Here is a 23,622-nt window from a genome sequence, read left to right on the forward strand (position 1 = left end):
ACCCGGACAGATGGAAACCTCTGGTGGGGGTGGTGGTGAGTGGGTGGTGGTAGTGGTGAGTAGGTGGTGGTGGGTGGGTCGTGGTGGTGGGTGGGTGGTGGTGGTGAGTGGGTGGTGGTGGTGAGTGGGTGGTGGTGGTGAGTGGGTGGTGGTGGGTGGTGAGTGGGTGATGGTGAGTGGGTGATGGTGAGTGGGTGGTGGTGGGTAGTGGGTGGTGGTGAGTGGGTGGTGGTGGTGAGTGTGTGAGTGGGGTGGTGGATGGTGAGTGGGTGGTAATGGGTAGTGGGTGGTGGGGGTGGTGTGTGAGTGTATAGGTGGGTGGGTGGGTGTGTGGGTGGGTGTGTGGGTGGTGAGTGGGTGGTAATGGGTAGTGGGTGGTGGTGGTGGTGAGTGGGTGGTGGTGGTGAGTGTGTGAGTGGGTGGTGGTGGTGAGTGGGTGGTGGTGGGTGGTGAGTGGGTGGTAATACGTAGTGGGTGGTGGTGAGTGTGTGGTGAGTGGGTAGTGGTGGTGGTGGTGAGTGTGTGAGTGGGTGGTGGTGGGTGGTGAGTGAGTGGTAATGGGTAGTGGGTGGTGGTGGTGGTGAGTGGGTGGTGGTGGTGGTGGTGTGTGGGTGGGTGTGTGGGTGGGTGGGTGTGTTGGTGGTGAGTGGGTGGTGGTGAGTGGGTGGTGGTGAGTGTGTCAGTGTGTGGGTGGGTGTGTGGGTGGGTGGTTGTGTGGTTGGTGGTGGTGAGTGTGAGTGTGTGGGTGGTGGTGAGTAGGTGATGGTGAGTAGGTGGTGGTGGTGAGTGTGTGGTGGTGGTGGTGAGTGTGTGTGTGCGTTCTGTGTATGTTGTATGTGGGTTATGGGTGAACGAGAGTCTGTGTAATAGTATCCTGATAATAGCGGTGTGTGTGTGGCTTTCTGGGTGTGTCTACCTAAACACGTGTGTAGTAGTGAGTTTGTGTTGTGTGTTAACGTGGGGAGCGGTAGTGAAGTAGCGGGTAGCGCTACGCTGTGCTACGAACCCGGCGACCCGAGTTCGAGTCCCGCTCACGGCCAACACCAGTGGCGATTATCTGAACCGGTCATGGGCCTCCCCTAGGTCGACTCAGCCTTAAATGAGTCCCCGGTACGGTGTGTAAACATCGCCACTGGGGAGACAAAGGCGGCCGGGCGTGGTGCTGGCCACCCACCCCCTCGTGTGCCGTACCGGCCTTCATAGATGCTCGCTAACAGCACTTGCCCCAACAGTCTGTTAGGACTATACGGGGAATCTTTGTCCTTGTGTCAGCGCACTGCGCTACACACTTGATATCTGAACGGGTCCTGAGCCTCCCCTAGGTCGACTCAGCCTTAAATGAGTACCTGCTTCTGCGTGTAAACATCAGCGTGGTCGAGACGAAGGCGGCTAGGCGTGGTGCTAGCCACACCATCCTAGGAACCCGGTCACCTGAGTTTGATTCCCACTCACGGCCAACATCAGTGACGGACACCTAAACCGGTCCTGAATCGCCTCTAGGTTAACTCGACCTTAAATGAGCACCTGGTGCAGTTGTAAATATCAGCACTGGGGAGACAAAGGTGGTTGGGTGGAGGGCAGACCACCCACCCCCTCGTGTGCCGTGCCAGCCTTCGCAGTTACTACTCGCTAACAGCACTTTGCCCAAACAGCCTGTGGGAGTCTACACGGGGGATCTTTGTCTCTGTGTGTGAACGATACACAACTGTGTCCCAGTGTGTGCTTGCTACATCACGGCTGTCTGGTGTGTGTCTGGTGTGTGTTCACAGTGAGAGACGCGTCGTCGTCCGCCAAACACCTGAACGAGGCTGACCAGGTACCATTCAAGATGAATCTGTGTGTGTGTGTGTATATGTGTGTATATGTGTGTGTGTATATGTGTGTGTATATGCTGAGGCTGCGGTGCCTCAAATATTGGAAGAAGTCACCCCCTGTGAGTGGCTGGCTGAGGTGCCATCTGTTGAGGAAGAACTGAAGGCGATCCGGAGTCTGAGACCAGGAAAGGCACCGGGCAGAGATGATCTCCCAAACGAAATGCTGAGGGAGGGTGGCGTTTGTGCACAGACTGCCCTATATGACATCATAACAAGTCTGGACCACTGGACGGGTTCCGCAGGATTGGAAGGATGCCCTGGTGGTCCACCTCTTTAAGAAGGGGGACCGCACAGACTGTAACAACTACAGGGGCATCTCACTCAGTGTGGCGGGAAAGGTCCTGGCAAGGATTATTCAACATTGCCTTGCCAGGCACGATGAGGAGAGGCTTGCGGAGCCCCAATGCGGTTTCAGGAATGAGCAGTCCTGCACAGATGCCATATTTTCTGTCCGTCTGCTACAGCAGAGGTGTAGAGAATTCCAACAAGACCTACATCTCTGCTTTATTGACCTGGTCAAGGCCTATGATACCATCAGTAGGCCTGGGCTCTGGGTTGTTCTTCGTGCTTTTGGAGTCCCTGACCCCCTGCTCACGATCATTAAGGACCTTCATGATGGTGAGCGGGCCCGGGTAAAACTACATGGCCGGGAGTCAGAGCCATTCCCTGTACACCTTGGGGTGCGACAGGGATGTCCTCTGGCTCCCACATTATTTAACATCTATTTTGACCACATACAGTGAGGGAAAAAAGTATTTGGTCCCCTGCTGATTTTGTACGTTTGCCCACTGACAAATAAATGATTAGAGAGGGGATCAAATACGTATTTCCCTCATTAAAATGCAAATCAATTTATAACATTTTTGACATGCGTTTTTCTGGATTTTTTTGTTGTTATTCTGTCTCTCACTGTTCAAATAAACCTACCATTAAAATTATAGACTGATCATTTCTTTGTCAGTGGGCAAACGTACAAAATCAGCAGGGGATCAAATACTTTTTTCCCTCACTGTAGTTCGTGAAGCCTTCAATAGCTGTACCGGGGGAATCTCCATTTGGTACAGATATAATGGGAGGCTGATCGATGCCCGGGTGCGGTCAAGGAATGGCTCCCTATTGCTCAACCACGTTATGTATGCCGATGATTTGGTAATAGCTGCTCATTCAGAGGAGGAGTTGGAGATGCTGCTGCTGAGACTGGAGCGTGCCACTAAGAGATGGGGCCTTACCATCAGCCCCACCAAAACTAAGCACCTGCCTGGGTATTTTGTACCATCGGACACTCCACCCCCACAACTCCCAATCGGTGATGGGGCAGTTGTGGAGAGAGTCGAGAGTTTCCCATACCTGGGCAGTGTGCTTATGACCGGCTCCAGTTTAACAGCAGAGGTCTCACTCCGAATCAGTCGTGCGGCAATATCTTTTCATCGGTTGTGTAACACTGTGTGGAAGCTACCTGGTTTGTCACTCCGCACTAACCTTCAGGTCTTCTCGGCCACGGTCATTCCCTCCGTTCTCTACGCTTGCGAAACGTGGACCCCCTTAATGGAGCATCTCCGCTGGTTAGAAACATTTAGGCTGGCCTGCCTAAGATCCATCCTGGGTTTAACCAGGCTGGATTGTGTGAGGAGCTCACAAATCCTTGAAAGATCTGGGCAGGGTCCCATCGGTGAGCTCCTCTGGCAGGCAAGGCTGCGTTGGCTGGGTCATGTAGCCCGCATGCCCAGCCACCGCATGCCAAAACAGCTTTTGTTCGGCCGGATCGAGGGGGCTAAACGGGCGCGGCATGGGCTAGAAAAGAGATGGAGTGATGTGGTACAAAGAGGATGTGGAGCTGGGTGGACATGCCGATGACTGGTACCAGCGGTGTCAAGATCGGCCTCTATGGAGGAGGCTCGTGAAGGACGCTACTGGGCAGTTGGAGGCAGTCGCCCTCCAACAACAACGGATGGCGGAGAAGCGACGCTCACAACAACGAGCGGAGCGCCGGGTGGCTAAAGCACAGCAAGTTGGCACAGTAGGGGGGCACAGGTGGTGCATCAGCCAGTCATCTCAGTCATCTCAGTCAGTCGACCCGTGGCACCTTGTGGGTCTGCCCCGTGACCTCCTGCCAGCGGGCGTTCGACACTTCACGTGGCCCCAAGGTGCACATGGCCTGGCACAAGCGTCGTGGTGACGTCACCGCCACTTAGTGGCGAATGGCGGTTGTTGTTGAGTACACGCTGCAGTGCGTAATACATCAGCCCTGGGGAGACAAAGGCGGCCGTGCATGGTGCTGGCCACACCACCCACCCCCCCTCGTGTGCAGTGTCTCCCCTTCTTAGGCGCTGCTACTCGCTAACTGCACTTGCCCCAACAGCCTGTTACAGGCTACACGGGGGTGGGATCTTTGTCTTTGCTCAGCGGGTTGGGTTGGTGACACGGCCCCGCCACTTCTCGCCTGAGACTGTGGCCGCTCGATCGGAATCCTTCCGGCCGCCCCGGTTAACACTGCGGCGCGACAGACGACCATGACGCGCACTCCGCCACGCTTCGCTTCACCGCGAAACGTTGAAAGAATCCCCCGCGGCGTCGTTCATAACGAGGTCGGCCGCGACGCCGTGCCCCCAAGTTCCCAAAACGACCTGCGGGCCGCTCCCATGGCCTTCCGCGAGATGCAGGGGCGAGGAGGGCGGCACTGTGGCACACGAGGCCGTGGGTGGCCCGCCACCACGCCCGCCACGCACCCACAAAGACAAAGACCCCCCCGTGTTGCCTGAACAGACTGTTGGGGCAAGTGCTGTTGGCGAGCAGCACCTATGAAGGCCGGCACTGTGGTACACGAGGGGGGTGGGTGGCCAGCACCATGCCCAGCCGCTTCTCTGTCCCTCCCCCAGTGGCGATGTTTACTACACATCGCACCAGGTACTCTTTGAGGCTGAATCGACCTAGGGGAGGCCCAGAAAACGGTTCAGATAATCGTCACCGGTCTTGGCCGTAAGCGGGAATCGAACTCGGGTCGTCGGTTTCGTAGCGCAGCACAGCGCTCACCGCCTACACTACTGCTCCCCACATATACACAATCTCCACCGATACACATGTACACAATATTCACGTAGACACAGTATACACAAACCAAGACCGCCGTATAGCCTGGACGGACCGTAGGAGCAAGCGCTGCTAGTAGCGAGTAACACTTCGGGAAGACCCGGCACGGCACACGAGGTGGTGGGTGGCCAACGCAATGCGCACACATCCTACCGTCGTCCATATGTCTCTCTCGCTCGCGTGCTTCCAGGCTGTCTACAAGTGGCTCACGGGCTTTGACCTGCAGCAATACACGCCCTGCTTCACATCTGCCGGATATGACCTCTTCACGATGAGCCACATGACCCCCCAGGTAATCGCTCTCCGCGTCCAGGTCAGCTGTCAGCCACGGGGGGAGGGGGGCAGTAATCCGATTACAGGGACTCCTCTACTTAGGGACATTCGACTTACGAACTTTCAGAGATACGAACAAACCTGTACACCGTATGTCCAGTTGCAGCTGGTCGGACCGAGAGTCGTAAGTTCAACCGCCGTGCAATAGACGGCGGCGGTGGCGTCTACAGCTGCAGGACGTGAAGAACCAGTGGCATCTACATCTGCAGAACTTGAAGAACCAGTGGCATCCACATCTGTAGAACGTGAAGAACCATTGGCATCTACATCTGCAGAACGTGAAGAACCAGTGGCATCTACATCTGCAGAACTTGAAGAACCAGTGGCATCCACATCTGTAGAACGTGAAGAACCATTGGCATCTACATCTGCAGAACGTGAAGAACCAGTGGTGTCTACATCTGCAGAAAGTGAAGAACCAGTGGCATCTACATCTGCGGAATGTGAAGAACCAGTGGCATCTACATCTGCAGAACGTGAAGAACCAGTGGCATCTACATCTGCAGCACGTGAAGAACCAGTGACATCTACATGTACAGAACGTGAAGAACCAGTGACATCTACATCTGTAGAACGTGAAGAACCAGTGGCATCTACATCTACAGAACGTGAAGAAGCAGTGTCATCTACATCTGCAGAACGTGAAGAACCAGTGGCATCTACATCTGCAGCACATGAAGAACCAGTGTCATCTACATCTGTAGAACGTGAAGAACCAGTGGCATCTACATCTGCAGCACATGAAGAACCAGTGTCATCTACATCTGTAGAACGTGAAGAACCAGTGGCATCTACATCTGAAGAACGTGAAGAACCAGTGGCATCTACATCTACAGAACGTGAAGAACCAGTGGCATCTACATCTGTAGAACATGAACCAGTGACATCTACATCTACAGAACGTGAAGAACCAGTGACGTCTACATCTGCAGAACGTGAAGAACCAGTAGCATCTACATCTGCAGAACGTGAAGAACCAGTGGCATCTACATCTGCAGAACGTGAAGAACCAGTGGCATCTACATCTGCAGGATATTATAGTGTACACGCCGTACAACGCGTTTGGAATCGACGGGAGTAAAGTTCGTCAGGAGAGGAGTCCCTGCACCTTTCGTGAGCGAGAAATGAAGAAGAAGAACCACAGACGACGAGTTCGTCTCTGCCTTCAACCGCAGCCTGCGCGGGTTAAGGGTAGAGGCGCAGCCCGGCAAGTGCTGCTTGCTCTCGCCACTGCTGGCCAGATATCTTGGAGGGGAGGAGAGGGGCGGGGGGCAGTGGTGGTGGGGGAGGGGGCAGCGGGGGAGGGAGGCAGTGGTGGTGGTGGGGGGGGTAACGATGGGGGGGTTGGGGGCAGTGGTGGGGGGGGATTACCACCCTCCCCCAACACTACCTTGAGAGACCCCAATATTTTTTGTATTGATGTCAGAGATAATAGAATGGAGATAAAGAATAATTATTTGTATTAACGCGGGGGCCCTGTTTAAAATGCTTCCAACTCCCCCGGGCAGTCTCTCGTGCCGGCCTCTGGGTTCGGGACGCAGAGCAGTCGCTGGCGCGAGTTTAACGGTAACCTGCGTGCCGTCGGGAACCGGAGTCCAACAGCGACGTCCGGATCACGCCGACCTACCGACCGTCGTGCCAGCGTCCCGGAGAGAGAGACGGAGAGAGAGACGGAGGAGAGAAAGACGGAGAGACATACAGAGGAGAGAGCCGGAGAGAGAGACGGAGAGAGAGACACGGAGAGACATACGGAGAGACGGAGAGAGAGACGGAGAGAGACGGAGAGAGAGACACGGAGAGACGGAGAGAGAGACGGAGGAGAGAGACGGAGAGAGAGACGGAGAGACATACGGAGGAGAGAGAGACGGAGAGAGAGACACGGAGAGACGGAGAGAGAGACGGAGGCACACAGAGAGAGACGGAGAGACGGAGAGAGAGAGACGGAGGAGAGAGACGGAGGAGAGACGGAGAGAGAGACACGGAGAGACGGCGGAGGAGAGAGAGACGGAGAGAGAGACACGGAGAGACGGAGAGAGAGACACGGAGAGACGGAGAGAGAGACGGAGGAGAGAGAGAGACGGAGGAGAGAGAGACGGAGAGAGAGACACGGAGAGACGGAGAGAGAGACGGAGGAGAGAGAGACGGAGAGAGGTTCAAGGGTCACGCCAAGCCAGCGCGTGTGACGAGCGTCTCCTCCCTGCCCCCCGCCCCCCCCCCCGTGTGCGGCAGGACGTAGCGGCCGTGGGGATCACCAAGCCGGGTCACAGGAAGATCGTCGGCTTGGAAATCTCGAGGCTTGCCGTGGCGGACGAGCTGCCGACCACCAAACCGGTCGGCCGAGGGCACTGTCCCCCTCCCACCCACCCCATGCAAGAACGAGAGCGCCAAATGTGCACTCAGTAACGCATTTTAATCGTGCGCGCGCATGTGTTCCGCAGGCTACGCTGCGCGAATGGCTGTCTCAAATAGGACTCGGGCACTACCACGCCATCCTGGCTGACAATGGCTACGACAAGGTGGATTTTATCTCCGAGATAACGCTGGAAGACTTGCAGGAGATAGGAATCACTAAACTAGGTAATTGGCTCTCACTCGCGCGCTCGCAAGAACACGAACACATGCACGCGGACTATATGCACAGATGTCATTCTACACAACAACAACAACAGGCGGTGACATCACCACGGCGCCTGTGCCAGGCCAGGTGCACCATGAGGCCACGTCAAGTGTCGAAGGCTCTCTGCTGATAGGAGGTCACGGGGCGTTATAGTAGGTGCCATGGGTTGGCTGACTGAGATGACCGGCCGATGCACCACCAGCGCCCCCTACTGTGCCATTTCGCTGCGTTCTGAGCATCGCTCCTCTGCCCTCCGCTGTTGTTGGAGGGCGACTGCATCCCACTGCGCCCTTCACGAGTCTCCTAATTCTCCACACACACACACAATGTACGCACACTTACACAACAGCAACAACAGCCGCCATTTGCCACGAAGCGACTCATTTATGACGATCATTAAGGGGGGAAAAAAAAAGCTTGCTTTTCACGATGCCATACGAAAGAAGAATAAGAGGAAGAAGTCGGGGGTCACGGGATCAGAACGTCACAACGACAGACATTCGATAAACACCGCAGTCGTGCAAGGTCTGTTAGGGCCGGCATTGGCACACCGAGGGTTGGCGTGTGGCCGGTACAACACGCAGACGCCCGCGTCCCCAGCGGCGACGTTCACCACCACCGCACCGAGAAAACTAATTTAAAGCTGAGTCGACCTACGCGAGAGCCAGGACCGTTTCATTTACCACCGCGTCGCCGCTGTTAAAACCGCGGCCGGGGAATTAAACCAAGGTCGCCGAGGTCGGTAGCTCGGCGTTGCCGTGGCCGCTCCGCCGATGCACGTTGAGAGGCGCGAGTGAGGCTGTTCGTCTTGCGGACGGGAACCAGCTCCTACCACAGTAATGTGGAATGTCCACCGCTGGCTTCCAACAGAGGGACGACCGCTGTAGCGCTCCTCATCCTCCGTAGTTTCCTCCAGCAGCATCGGCGCACGCCTACAACCGTGCTCACAACCGGTCACTCTTACAACCGCCTATGCCGCGCTGTCCCGTCTAGGGGCAGCATTCGCAACGCGTGACCCCCTACTGACACCCCTCCCGACCCCCCCTCCCGACCCCCCCTCCCGACCCCCCCTCCCGACCCCCCCTCCCGACCCCCCCTCGCCCCCAACTTCCTCCAGGTCACCAAAAGCGGCTCCTCTTGGCCGGCAAGAGGCTCAAGGCGCTGCAGAAGCGCGAGGCGGCGCAGGCCCAGAGCACCCCTCGCCTGCCCGGCGGCACCGCCGCCCTCTTCAGCAGCGGCCCCGGCAGCGACAGCGGCCTCAGCAACGCATCTGACTTCGCCGACGAGGGCAGCCCGGCGCCGTTTCACCAGCTGGGGCGGCGCGGCTCGCGCCAGCAGCAGCAGCAGCAGACGGCGGCGGCGGCGTTCGTGTTCCCGCCGATGCGGCCCGCCGCTCCCCCTCCCGCTACTCCGACCGCTAACCCCGCCGCTCACCCCGCCGCTCACCTCGCCGCTCACCCCGCCGCTCACCCCGCCACTCCCCGTCCCGCTACTCCGACCGCTCACCCCGCCGCTCACCCCGCCGCTCACCTCGCCGCTCACCCCGCCGCTCACCCCGCCACTCCCCGTCCCGCTACTCCGACCGCTAACCCCGCCGCTCACCTCGCCGCTCACCCCGCCGCTCACCCCGCCGCTCCCCGTCCCGCTACTCCGACCGCTCCCCCCGCCGCTCCCCCGTTCCCGCTCAAGGTCTCCGAGGACTTTCAGCGGGCGCTGTCGGCGGTCGGAAGGCAACGTGCCGCCGCCGCCGCCACCGCCGCCGCCGTTCCCTTGCCGCCGAAATTTCCACCGGAGGCTCGCCTTCGGCCTGACTCGCCGCCGGAGCAGAGCGGCGCCGGCGCCGGCGGCTTTGGGGGATTCGCGAGAAGCGCGTCGCTGCGTTCGCGCGCCAGCGCGGCGTCGCCGCCGCCGCCCGCGGACGGAGGCCTCGCGCGGAGCAACTCGTTCGCCACGCGGCAGAAGAGGAAGGGACCCCCGCCACCGCCCCCCAAGCGCTCCGCTTCCGTCAGCGGCGGCGGCTACAGCAGCGGCGGCAGCAGCAGCGGCATCGGCGGCAGCAGCAGCAGCAGCATCGCCAGCAGCAACAGCGGTCGGTCGGTCGGAGGGGGAGAAGCGTCGAGCAGGAGCGATGGCGGCGGGGACGGGGACGCGCCGGCAAACGTGCGACGCCTCGCCGCTCTGCTGGAGAGGTCGACCTTCGCCGCGTCGCTCGGCGGAGCGGCGCTCGTCGCGCCAGATCGGCAGCCGCAGCAGCAGCCGCAGCTGCAGCCGCAGCAGCCGCAGCAGCAGCAGCCGCAGCTCTGGCGGCAGCAATCACAGAAGAGGCCGAGCGAATTGGCGGTAAACAACCCAAGCGCCACCGCTGGTAATCCGACAGGCAGAACTGCCAGCCCGAATGTGAGCGTCGTTTATCCGAACGGCAGGATGGTTGTCAGCCCGAGCGACGGCAGCGCCGTGACCCCGGGCGACTGCGGCAGAACCCTCGGCGTCGCCAAGCGTCGGCCCTCCGTGTCGGAGGAAGCCGGGGCGGCCCTCGACGGCCTCCCGGGCCCCGCAAGGGCCGGCGGGTCCGGCGTCGACGACCGCGCGACGAGCTCGCGCTCTCCCTCCGCCGCCAGATCGCACGGCGCGACCGGGGGGGTGCCCACGCAAGTGATCCGGTGGAACGGAGGGCGGGACGGAACCGGCTCCCTCTCGGCCGGCGAGCCTTTGCCGTCGCCGCCTCCCGGGCAGTCGAAGCGAGAGGCTCCGCTAGCCGGGCCGGAGAAAATCGTCGCCAAAAGCGGGCCGGGTTTCCTCCGCCCGCCGGTCGACCGCAGGGCGGCGGTCGTCGCGTTTGGCGGCGGCGGCGGCAGCCGCCGTAGCGTCGCCCCTCCCGCGCCGCGCCTTAGCGGGGCGGAGTCGGGCGCGCCGACGAGCCGGATGGAGGACCGCTGGAGCGGCCGCTCGAGCGAGCGGTCGGCGCTGCGGCGCCCGGCGGCCGGTCAAGAGGCGGCGGGGCGGGCGTTCCCGTTCGGCGGTGCCGGGGACGTCGCCGGGGCCGACGAGCGGTCGGGGACGCGGGCGCGGCCGTCGGTCAAGCGCCAGGCCTCGCTGCGTCCGTCAGACGCCGGCGAGCTGAATCCGTGCCGCGGGTTGCCTCCTCCGCCGCCGGCCTCGGCGAAACCTCAGCGCGGCAACGGCGGCGGGGCGCCCGCCGCGAGGACCTACATGGGCTTCCCGTTGGCTCCCGGCTGCGTGGGGCCAGAGGCCGAGTCCCCGAGTGGAAAGGTCGTGAGGTGAGATGAAGCCGCCGCTCCGTTGTGTGTGGGGGAGTCACGGAGCGACGGCAGTTGGGTACGCGTCACACCCATGGTAGACGTTTTTTGGGGTTAGATCACGTAAACAGAGAGATGTGTCGTTAAAACGGCCACCACCCCGGCGCAGCCAATTAGTAAAGTTTGTCACGTAAACGGAACGTGGCCGATTCGTTACCAGTACAGCAACACCGGTGTGTTGGAGAGCAAAGCCACAACATTTACAATCTGAGCGCATGACATTTCGCCAGAAATTACAACCAGCTCCATCAGGCGGACAGCGAGATTTGTGGAGAAATCCTCCTGTTTCGCTCCTTAAACAGAGGGGTAGACGTGATGGCATCACTTGCGAGCACTTCTTGAGCCGAAGTTGGTGGGGGTGGCGATTAACGAATGCACATAAATGACAACGCGTTACACGTACGGATGTTGAACGTGGATCGTGCACGGTACAGTCGTGTGCAGCATTTATGCGTGTCGAACTTCTGTCCGCACCGTACGTAGCCAACCGTGCCAATCCGAGGTGCCGGGTTTGTGGGGGGGGGGGGGCGCTCACTTACTTACTCCTCCTCGCTCCCTGTGGAGCACACGGCCACAACAAACCCACGCCATGCCGGCCGGTCTTGAGCAGCTTTCTCCGCTTCACCCCAAGACAGTGCCGTCGCCAGGCGGTCTTTGGCCTGCCCCCCCCCTCCCCCCCGTGGTCTCTTTCCCTTGCGGTGTCGACCAGAGGGAAGCTTTCGCGATGGACTCGGGTGTATAGTAGTGTAGTGTATAGTGGTGTATAGTGTAGTGTATAGTGTAGTGCATAGTAGTGTATTGTATACTAGTGTAGTGTATAGTAGTGTAGTGTATAGTGTAGTGTATCGTAGTGTATTGTATAGTAGTGTATAGTAGTGTATAGTGTAGTGTATAGTGTAGTGTATAGTGTAGTGTATAGTAGTGTAGTGTATAGTGTAGTGTGTAGTATAGTAGTGTGTAGTGTAGTGCATAGTGGTGTAGTGCCTCCATAGAGCCCAATGTGTTCGCTTACCGACCATTCCCCTGTGAACGACGGGCTGTTGTAGGTACAGTAAATAATTAATTAACGCATTGACTAATCGTGTTTGTTTTAACACCATGTGTTTATCGTGTTGTTAGTGTCTGTACGTGTTAATATCCATCGTTTTCAAGTACTTTTTTGGGTGTAAAAGGGGGCGTATTAGGCCTGTAACGTGGTATCTGCTATGCTCACTTAGCAACCAAATCACTTCACGGCCCGTTTCGTGGAACCAATTAGCGTGGTTAAGAGAGGTTTGACTGTATTTATATTGGCGTGTATATGCAGGACAGTCTTGATTATCCGCGCTATTGAATCAGAATATTGATTCACACTGCGGGAGGAATCCGAGTGTCTCTAAAGCTCTTTATCACAGATGTCCAGCAGTGGGCACGGAGTAAGAACGTCACAACAATAAACAGAAACAAACAGAAACACGACAGCGGAGTGCAAAGTGCAAGAGAGCTGAACAAATCACGCAAACACACAAACACACAAACACAAACACGCAAACACAAACACACAAACACACAAACACGCAAACACACAAACACGCAAACACGCAAACACAAACACGCAAACACGCAAACACGCAAACACAAACACACAAACACACAAACACACAAACACACAAACACAAACACACAAACAACACTAAACCATCCCCAACCTACCAGGCAAAGCCCCGCTGAGGCGTTAACTTGGTTTTTTCTCAAGGGACCCGGCCACAAATGATACCTCAACAAAGTAGCTCATCGTTTGGACCTTTATAGCAACAAAATAATCTCAAATAATCTCAAATAAATAATCCATATAATCTCAAATATATAATCTAAATAATCTCAAATAAATAATCCATATAACATCAAATCATCTTAAATAAATAATGTTAATAATCTCAAATAAATAATCGAAATAATCTCAAATAAATAATCGAAATCATCTCAAATAAATAATCGAAATAATCTCAAATAATCTAAATAATCTCAAATAAATAATCTCAAATAGATAATCCATACAATCTCAAATAAAAAATATATATATAATCTCAAATACTCTCAAATAATCTAAATAATCTCAAATATATAATCTAAATAATTACAAATAATTTAAATAATCTCAAATAAATAATCTCAAATAAATCATCCATATAATCTCAAATAATCTCAAATAATCTAAATAATCTCAAATACTCTCAAATAAATTATATAAATCATCTCAAAAATATATAATCTAAATAATCTCAAATAAATAATCTAAATGATCTCAAATAAATCTAAATCTCAAAATAAATAATTAAAATCATCTCAAATGATCTCAAATAATCTAAATCACCTCATATAATCTGAAATAAGTAATCTAAATAATCTTAAATATAACCTAAATAATCCCATTGGATGTTTCTAATGATGGGGAGGGCAGCCGTGGAAAATATGAAATCGCGGAAAATCCAAAAGTATAACAATTTTCTGTAGCTCTCTGTGTCAAAAACCACAAAATTACGTTTTAAGTTAAGAAACTGTAGTTTGTTAATGAACGAATACTAACGATCGATCGATCTGTCGCATTCTCGGTGGTAATAAAACTTTCCTGGCTCCCGCCCAGCAGGAGACTCGGCCCACTAAGCGGAAGACAGCAGCAGAGCGACAGCCAATCAACATCAATCAAACTCCGCCCCCGCCACTGTTGGCAACTCCTGTAGTGTAGAGCCAATGGCGTGGATTTCGGATTAACCAGAGCAACATATTTGTTCGGTTTAAGCACGTGACTTGTAATAAACATTTCCAAAAAATAACGATGTACAATAAAACCTTAGGATTGTGAGCATAATTTGTTCCGGAAACGTGTTTGTAATCTAAAGCACTCGTATATCAAAGCACTCGTGTATCAGTTGTGATCATGTGACGCTCGTCAGACAAAGCGTGTACACGTACTACTACTCGTATTGCAAGACACTCGCTCGTTTATCAAATTGATATTTATTTAAGTTTTTTGCTCGTCCTGCGAAACACTCGCAGGCCAAGTTACTCACGATCCAAGGTTTTACTGTATAACTGTTGTTAGATTGTAAATTTTTGGGCTTAAGGGAAAATTCACGAGTCGTTATTTCACGTAAACATCTCAGGAGCGCGGTTAATCCGCAAAATCGGATAAACCGCACGCGGAGAGTCGAGACTCTATGATGTGTTTATGTATTGACGGAACTGGGCACGGCACGGCAGACGTTCATTATTCTCTCGCGGCTGGGCAGGCGCCGGCTTGGCTCACCGCTGCAGCGCTGCGCTGGTGACGACGCTGTGCCCGTGCGCGCTTCCCCCTTGCAGGTACGACGCGGAGGAGCAGGAGCAGCAGCAGCAGAAGACGCCGGCAGATATTCTGGATGACATCGGCTGCATGTTCGATGACCTCGCGAGCCAGCTCAACTCCATGCTCGAGTGAAGTCGGCCCGGCGACGCTTGGGGCGATGAACGCCGGAGCCCTCGACGCCGAGAGAGACAAGTCGATGGCTCCCCGGCCCCCCCCCCGCCCCCCCCCCGGCCCCCCACCTCCATCCGCCACAAACGCCAAATGCTGCTGCTGCTGGTGCTCGCCGACCGGCACTTGCCCCCGACCGTCTGCGAAGGCAACACGACACGGAGTTGAGGATGGGGGGGGGGGCGATCTTTTGTCGTTGATGAGACTCTGAGATCGGTCCTCGTACGGACACCTCACGGTCGTGTGCCGTCTCGTCTCGGGCCGGGGGGGGGGGTGGAGGGGGCTTGGCCCCCTGGGTTTAATCCCCGGGCCCGGGTGTGTGTCTCTCGCCAATCCCGTACGTCATTTCCCACCAAACGATATATCGCGAACACAAAATTGAGCCAGCGTGTTCGCCCACGCCGATTAAATAAGCTTTGCGCGCGTTACTTTTTGTGTTTTAAAGGTTAACTCGCGCGCTAGCAGCGGCAGCGCCATAAAAGCGGCCGCGCGGGTACGGACGCGAGGGGGATCTTCCGCGGGCCCCGTACGGCACTCGCAAAGGCGTGCCAGACACCGGGTAAAGGCGCAGTCCTGCGACTGTTCCCGCTCACGCAACCACCGACGGCGGTAAGGGGCCTTCACCCCCAGCCGGAACGCATTAACTTCTCCCTCTTGAATACCACGAATAAAAAACTATGATTCATACTACCGGAACATGAACAAAAACAATGCAGCTATAAGGTTATTTTTTTAGGACGGGCGGCGGGGGGGTGGGAATTTAAATGTTAGGGTAAGTTTAATCGGGGTAGTTTGCCCAGCCTTAATTTTTTTTATGAAATAACATGAGTAAAATATTACGTAATGACCCGAAACAAAAGATACAGGGACTCCTCTGCGTATGAACGAGTTAGGTTACAGGAGTCTGTTTGAAAGTCGATTTGTTCATAAGTCCAACTTTACTGCTGTCGATTCCAAACGCGTTGTACGGCGTGTACACTAAACATGGGGAGTGGCTTCAAAAGTTGTATCATCTCCTGCAGATGTAGACACCACTGGTTCTTCATGTTCTGCAGATGTAGATGCCACTGGTTCTTCACGTTCTGCAGATGTAGATGCCACTGGTTCTTCACGTTCTGCAGATGTAGATGCCACTGGTTCTTCAGGTTCTGCAGATGTAGATGCCACTGGTTCTTCAGGTTCTGCAGATGTAGATGCCACTGGTTCTTCACGTTCTGCAGATGTAGATGTCACTGGTTCTTCACGTTCTGCAGATGTAGATGCCACTGGTTCTTCACATTCTTCAGATGTAGATGTGACTGGTTCTTTACGTTCTGTAGATGTAGATGCCACTGGTTCTTCATGTTGTGCAGATGTAGATGCCACTGGTTCTTCACATCTGCAGAACGTGAAGAATCAGTGGCATCTGCAGAACGTGAAAAACCAGTGGCATCTACACCTGCACAACATGAAGAACCAGTGTCATCTATATCTACAGATTGTGAAGAACCAGTGGCATCTACATCTGCAGAACGTGATGAACCAGTGGCATCTATATCTGCAGAACGTGAAGAACCAGTGGCATCTACATCTAACTAATCGGCACGTTTTGTTTACGTGACAGACCCCGACCGGCTGTGTCGGGTGGCGGTGGCTTTAACGACACAATTATATTTACCGCGATCTAACTCCACCCCCCCCCCCCCCACCAAAAAAACCTTGTTTATAAATAATGTTGGTCGCCAAAGCTTTCTCCTGACTCCGACGTGTTAAACTGACGACGCGTAGTAGGAGTAGTACTCTCCCCCGTACGAGAGTTAAGACATGATGGGGGTTTTATATTTTTTTAAACATATTTTTTTTTACAACAGAAAAAAACACGAAACTTCACGTTTGTTGTTGTTGTTGTTGGCCCAAGCTGGCACGGATTTAGTCGTTCGTGCGTTTCACGTTGACTCAATGCGTGCCGACGACGATAATAACGATGCTGACGATGATGCTAAGCTGATTTTATTACGTGCTAGCGACGAATATAGCCAAATTATTGGCAAGCAAAGTTGATCGACTCTGGTGCGTGTAAATATAGGAACGTTTCATTAAATAAATTGAGTACCATTTAAACTTTCTCGTTGAAGCGATGAATGTTGCCAACGTGGTTTTGATCTGTGTGTGTGCGCGCGTGTGCGGTAGTGTTGCGGTTAGCGCTACGCTGCGCTATGAACCTGGCGACCCGGGTTCGATTCCCGCTCACGGCCAACACCAGTGACGATTATCTGAACCGGTCCCGGGCCTCCCCTAGGTCGACTCAGCCTCAAATGAGTACCTGGTGCGGTGTGTAGTAAACATCACTGCAGGGGAGACAAAGGCGGTCGGGCGTGGTGCTGGCCACCCACCCCCTCGTGTACCGTTCCGGCCTTCATAGGTGCTCGCTAACAGCACTTGCCCCTACAGTCTGTTACAGGCTATATGGGGGATCTTTGTCTTTGTTGTACCGTGTAAGTCAGTAGTATAAGTGTAAAAGTTTCGTGTGTTTTGGAGAGACGACACGACAGTGATGCGAGTGGAAGGTGCGAGATGACGCGGAAGGCAGAAGAGGAGGAGGTGGTGGAGCAGGACAGGGCAGCGGTGGGGAAAGTTGGCAAGGAAAGGGGGACACCCCCCCCCCCCCACGTTAAGAGTCCGTCCATAAATGACGTCACGCACCTAGGGGGGGGGGGGGGAGTCAGACATTTGTGACGATGTGTGACGATGGGGGGGGGGGGTTAGAAATGTGACGTCACATCAAAATGCGCAACTTTAAATAAATATAGACAACACGTTCTACTTAATTAAATAGACTTTTTAATGAGAGTGCAGCGCCACATTAAATACGCACTACAATGTGACAATAGTTTAAAGCGATATGAAGCGTGTTTTTTGGGGGGGGGGGGGGCGGGGCAGAGCTTTGTGACGTCATATTTGAGGGGGGAGGGTCTGACTTTTTGTGACGCCGTGTGACGAGGGGGGGGGGGGGTCAAAAATCGCGTGACGTCATTTATGGACGGCCCCGAAGACGTTAAAACACCAAACTGAAACCTTTGTGCAAGGAATCACACGTCTGCATTGAGCACGCGTACTCGCGGTGAACGTGCACACAATTCAAACATGCACTTGGTTCTTTTGGTAAAGTCACGAAGAATGGAAACAAAAAAATAATAAAAATATAAAATAATAAAATATAAAACAATAAAATAAAATATAAAACAATAAAATTCTCACATTCTTAGCTCTTTCGGTAAAGTCACGTTGAAGGGAAACAATGAAACAATAAAATATATATAAAACAATAAAAATTCTCACGACAAAATAATAAAATATATATAAAACAATAAAAATTCTCACGACGTTTCGACCATAACACAAACCGACACACCTGATGACGACCGTTTGCGTTATGGTCGAAACGTCGTGAGAATTTTTATTGTTTTATATACATTTTATTATTTTATTGTTTCCCTTCAATGTGACTTTACCGTAAGAATATGAATTACTGCAGTCACGAAAGCTTTAAATCAAAATTTAAATTCTCACAGTTAAATTCTCACAATATTGAGAATTTTGGTTTATATTGAGAATTTTATTGTTTTATATTTTTATTATTTTATTGTTCCCCTTCTACGTGACTTTACCAAAATAACCAAGAATATGAATCCCTGCAGTCACGAAAGCTTTAAATCAAAATTCAAACATGTTCTGCTAGGTATATGATGCATTGTCTTTGAAACGGAATTGGTCCACACCAGAGGACAAGTTTCTTTTAGATCAGGAGTGGGAAACGTTCCGGCCCGCGAAATCATTTGGGTCTCTGTCCCTGCCGAGGCAACCGCAGGTGGGACTCGAAATTCAACAAATCTAAAAGCAAACCTGGAAAAGCAGTTGCGAGTAGCGACAACATCGCCAATAGCCAGCTAACATCAATACCAGCTAACATCATCGCCACGCCTCGCCAAAGAGAAGCGGTTCCAGCCCATCGCATTACGGGCGAGTTCATTCAATGTTTGACCAAATGCAACGGGCTCATTTTCAAGTTGATCATTTTGTATGGCCCGCGAATGATGTTACGTAAATATCCAGACTGGCCCTTGGCAGGAAAAAGGTTCCCCACCCTCTGCTTTAGGGCCTCGTCTCAAACAGCGTTAGACCAGAGGGCGCCAAAAGGCGAACAGCATTTGGGGGGGGGGGGGGGGGGGTTGGGGCAGGCCCTGGGCTTGGACGTTTCGCTATCAGATGCGAGTCATTCGTCTGGGCGGGGGGCACGCGGTGGGGTTCGCCCCGTGCCCAGCAACCTCCACGTTATGGATGGCCCCGGCTCTGAATTAAAGAGGGGGGGGGCACGATGGGGTTCACCCCGAGCCCCACCGCCTCCCTCCCCCAACTTATCGATGGCCCCGACTCTGAATTAAAGAAGGGGGGTGGGGTGCACACGGTGGGGTTTACCCCAGGTCCAACCCCCCCCCAACTTATAGACGGCCCCGACTCTGAATGAGAAGGGGGTGGGGCTTGCAGGGGGCACCGCGTCACGGTGGTCTCGAGGCTCCAAGCGCGGAGCAACGGCAGCCGGAGGAGGGAACTCGTCCGCCTCACGGAGAACCATTGGGAAGTGAAAGGGGGGGGGGCTTGCTGGGGGGGGGGGGGGTGGGGGTCACCGATGGTCTTCAATGCTTGGGGTGGGGGGGGGGGCCACCACAACCAAACTTGCCAATAACCCTCGACCAACAAATGAAGAGCAGGCAGTTTTTATTTTTAAAAAAATTGTTTGTTAGCTGAAAAAAAAGAAAGCCTCAATACTACCAGGAGCCGCGCAATGCAAAGTTGTGAACAACGAGAGGGGGGGAGAGGGGCCCCTGAATAAACAAAGTCACGACAGCGAGTCCCTTGAAGGGCCTCCGCACGCGGCTACCGGAGCGTCAGGATTCCGGGGAGCCCCAGACCTTGGAGAATGCCGGCGGCTAAAATCGAACCAAACCGATTCAAAATGGCGGAATAATTTTTTTTTAAACACAAATCAGAATGAAGAATCTTTATTTTAGACTGCAGGAGGGATCCGATGGGCTACGAAGCGCTTTAACACGAGGTGTCCAGTAGTGGCACCGGGAGTCAGCAAGTAACAATAAAATACAAAAGTTATCCCAACTTTAGTTTTGACCAGCCGGCCCTTCAGCCATCATAGCCATGCTGCTCTGAAGGGTCAATTTCTGAAGCGTCACTTATCACGCGAATATTTATAGGTCGCCGCTGGTATCCTGGCTGTCTGGGTGTTGTTTATTGGGGGGGGGGGGGGGGTCATCATAATGGCCGTGTCAAGAGACACAGCCAACACCGCTGGTATTCTGACTGTCTGGGTGTTGTTTATTGGGGGGGGGGGGTCATCATAATGGCCGTGTCAAGAGACACTGAGCTGGCACCGCTGAGATCCTCGTTTCAAGGGTTCGTTGCCGTGTTGGGTTCATCGCAGATTCTGCCACTTCCTTACAGAGTCCTTCAACACCCCCGAGTTTGCGAATGCACCACAGAGACATCGCCTGGGAGTCTGCTCCAAAACAATTGACTTGGAATTTTTTTAAAAAAATATATATTAATTATAGACGCACGTTTCTAATAGCAAACAAAAAAATAGGCCAATTTTAGTTTCCTTTCTACCAGGTGTAAACTTGTTTCGTTGCCGGGATATTATGCGCACACGCTCCGGCAACAACTCAACTTTGTTTCTGAACAGGAAAACGAAACGACGTCTCATTCCCCAACACGTTCTCTTACAAACCGAATATCCGTTCAGCGGAGCGTCTTAGAACTCCAACCGCCCCCCCCCCCCCCCCCAAAATCCGGGGCCCCCTCCTCCTGGAATCGAGGTCGTGCTGATACCAAACAGAGAGCCTCTCTCTTCCCAACTCTGCCACGACTCCCACCCGTCGCTTCTCTCCTCTCTCCGCCGCCCATCGCGACGATTTCTCTCTCTCTCTCTCTCTGGCTCAGGACAACGCCGGGGCGGCTTCTCCCCCACCGCCGCCGCCCTTCGCGAGCCTCGCACGCTTCCCTCCGTCCTCGCTGTCGCTCGCTTCTCCGCGAGTCGGCGCGCTCCTCTTGGTCGACGATTGTTCCGAGAACTCTGACGGGGTTTCCACCGCGGGAAGTGCTGCGGCTGCTGCGGCGGGTTTGTCTGACGCATCGTCCCGCTTCTTCTGCTCCCCAAGCGACAGATTCTGCTGCTGCTGCTGCTGCTCCCCAAGCGACAGATTCTGCTGCTGCTGCTGCTGTTGCCGTTTCTTCTGCTCCCCAAGCGACAGATTCTGCTGCTGCTGCTGTTGCCGCTTTTTCTGCTCCCCTTGCGACAGATTCTGCTGCTGCTGATTACGTTGCTTCTGCTGCTGCTGCTGTTTCTGCTGTTGATGGTCCTGCTGCTGCTGCTGATGCTGCTGCTGATGCTGCTGACGAATGCACCTCTTGTCCTTGCGCTCCTCCATTTCTTCGATGTCCTCTGCAAACAGGGCCTTGAGCGGAGGGATCAGTTTGGGGAGAATGGAAAAGTCCGAGAACCGGACCTGTGGCGTGGGGAGGGGGGGGGACACGACAGAAGAAGGAAAAAACAACGCACGAATCAGAGGTGGCATTCAATCGCCATCCTCATCATCAAACACGATCAATCCACTGCTGGATGGAGGTCTGCTGCTCCCCTCTACCCAAGCCGCCACCGCCCCCCCGGTCACCCACGGTTCACGACGTAGGAATCCACCCTCCCCGCCGCCCACAGTCACCTGGCCAGGCAGGAACTGATTCTGTCGCCCCATCTCAGCTTAGCGATGTTTGATGCCACGGTGACGGCTGCCGTCCCTAGTGGCGATATCTTGGAATCCATAAGAGGATTTTTAATGGGTTTGATCGCGTAAATAAAAACGCGTCGTGAAACCCGCCGCCACCCGACACAGCCAATTAATGGGGTTTGTCACGTCAACAAAACGTGACAATTTGTTATTAGTAACATCCACAACATTACGAGTAACTCCAGAACATTCAGAGATAACGTTGTGGATTTACTCTCCAACACACCGGTGTGCTGGGCTAGTAACGAGTTGGCACGTTCTGTTTGACGCGACAAACCTCACTGATTGGCTGTGCTGGGTGGTGGTGGGCTTAAGGACACATTTATATTCACGTGATCTATCCCAAAAAAACCTCGATTATGGATTCCAGATATTTGCCATGAGGACGGCAGCCGTTATCGTGGCATCAAACATCGCTAAGCCCTTGTGCAGCAACAGCTGAACATCAGCAAGAGAACAGCAGACCGGGTCTCAGGGCCTTGAGACTCGGCTCCAGGAGACCGGGTCTCAGCGTCTTGAGACTCCACTCTCGGAGACCGGGTCTCAGGGTCTTGAGACTCTGCTCCAGGGGACCGGGTCTCAGTGTCTTGAGACTTTGCTCCAGAAGATCGGGTCTCAGGGTCTTGAGACTCGGCTCCAAGAGACCGGGTCTCAGGGTCTTGGGACTCGGCTCCAGGAGACCGGGTCTCACAGGGAGGCTCGACCCACCTGCATGTGGTCGAAGGTGACTCCAACGCGCGCCGTGAGGTCCTGGATGAGCGGGATCTTGGCGTATCTCTGGCTGAAGTGGTTGAGCAGCGTGAACTCGGCGCCCATCCGGACGCCCACGTCGATAGCCTGGGACGTGGTGCTGCCACACGCACAGAGACGATGGCCCGGGGGTGGTCGGGGGAGGTTTGGGGGGGGGGGGGGAGGTGTGGTGGAGTGCGAGTTTTCTGGATTACAAGATGCTCGGGAAAGTAAGACGCACGGCAGACCCTCGCGGTTGATAAGAAACACAACGCGGTTTCACAACGGAAGGGAGAGTGTCACTGCACTGAGACGCACGCACGGCATGTCGATGCTGCTGCTACGAATTTGCTACTGCTGCCAAGACCACTACAAATACTACTGCTGCTTCTGCTACCGCTGTTGCTGCTACTACACTACATCTGGTGCTACAACTCCTGCTGCTGCTCCGACAGCAGCAGCTGCTGCTGCTACTGCTGCTGGTGCTGCTATTGCTGCTACCGCTGCTGCTGGCGCTGTTGCTACTGCTGCTACTGCTGCTGGTACTACTGCTGCAACTACTCCTGCCGTTTCTGCTGCGACTGCTACAACTAATACGGCTGCTACTACTGCTGTTGCTACTCCTACTGCTAATGCTGCTACTACTGCTGCTACTGCTGTTGCTACTGCTACTACTGCTGCTGCTGATACTACTACTGCTACTACTTCTGCTGCTGCTACTGCTGCTACTACTACTACTGCTGCTGCTGCTACGGCTGGTGTTGCTACTCCTACTGCTAATGCTGTTACTACTACTGCTGCTGCTACTACTACTGCTACTACTACTGCTGCTGCTACTACTACTGTTGTTGCTACTGCTACTACTGCTGTTGCTACTGCTGCTGTTGCTACTACTGCTGCTGCTACTACTGCTGTTGCTACTGCTGCTACTACTACTGCGGCTACTGCTACTACTGCTGCTGCTGCTACTACTATTACTGCTGCTGCTACTACTGATGCTGCTGCTGCCTGCTCCTACTACTGCTGCTACTACTGCTGCTACTGCTGCTACTACTGATCCTGCTACTACTACTGCTGCTACTACTACTGCTGCTACTACTGCTCCTGCTACAACTGCTTCTACTACCGCTGCTACTACTAATCCTGCTACTGCTCCTGCTATTACTACTGTTTCTGCTGCTACTCCTCCTGCTGATACTGCTCCGGCTACTACTAATCCTGCTACCACTCCTACTGCTGTTACCACTACTGCTACTACTACTGCTGCTACTGCTGCTGCTGGCACTACTAATCCTGCTACTACTACTGCTACTACTGCTGCTGCTGTTACGGCTCA

At 54.1% G+C, this 23,622-nt stretch overlaps 2 protein-coding genes across 2 annotated transcripts in view; one reads left to right on the top strand and one right to left on the bottom strand.

Moving 5' to 3' along the window:
• LOC116955179 (uncharacterized) overlaps nt 1-16,825 on the top strand; it is an 83,850-nt gene extending 67,025 nt beyond the window's left edge. Inside the window, exons 16-21 of the mRNA XM_076052890.1 lie at nt 1,770-1,816; nt 5,152-5,253; nt 7,524-7,625; nt 7,733-7,871; nt 9,029-11,189; nt 14,571-16,825. Coding sequence (XP_075909005.1) covers nt 1,770-1,816; nt 5,152-5,253; nt 7,524-7,625; nt 7,733-7,871; nt 9,029-11,189; nt 14,571-14,685 — 2,666 coding nt within the window. The 3' untranslated portion in view covers nt 14,686-16,825. The remainder of the gene's footprint in view (nt 1-1,769; nt 1,817-5,151; nt 5,254-7,523; nt 7,626-7,732; nt 7,872-9,028; nt 11,190-14,570) is intronic.
• A 2,634-nt stretch (nt 16,826-19,459) lies between these two features.
• Nucleotides 19,460-23,622, bottom strand: part of ELAC2 (elaC ribonuclease Z 2) — a 47,372-nt gene continuing 43,209 nt past the window's right edge. The window contains exons 23-24 of the mRNA XM_032976025.2: nt 22,266-22,407; nt 19,460-21,278 (exon numbers count right to left, since the gene is read on the bottom strand). Coding sequence (XP_032831916.2) covers nt 20,709-21,278; nt 22,266-22,407 — 712 coding nt within the window. The 3' untranslated portion in view covers nt 19,460-20,708. The remainder of the gene's footprint in view (nt 21,279-22,265; nt 22,408-23,622) is intronic.

Source organism: Petromyzon marinus, chromosome 58 (genome assembly GCF_048934315.1).
Source record: "Petromyzon marinus isolate PM22_M1 ecotype Great Lakes invasive population chromosome 58, UKy_Petmar_22M1.pri1.0, whole genome shotgun sequence".
Taxonomy (NCBI): domain Eukaryota; kingdom Metazoa; phylum Chordata; class Hyperoartia; order Petromyzontiformes; family Petromyzontidae; genus Petromyzon; species Petromyzon marinus.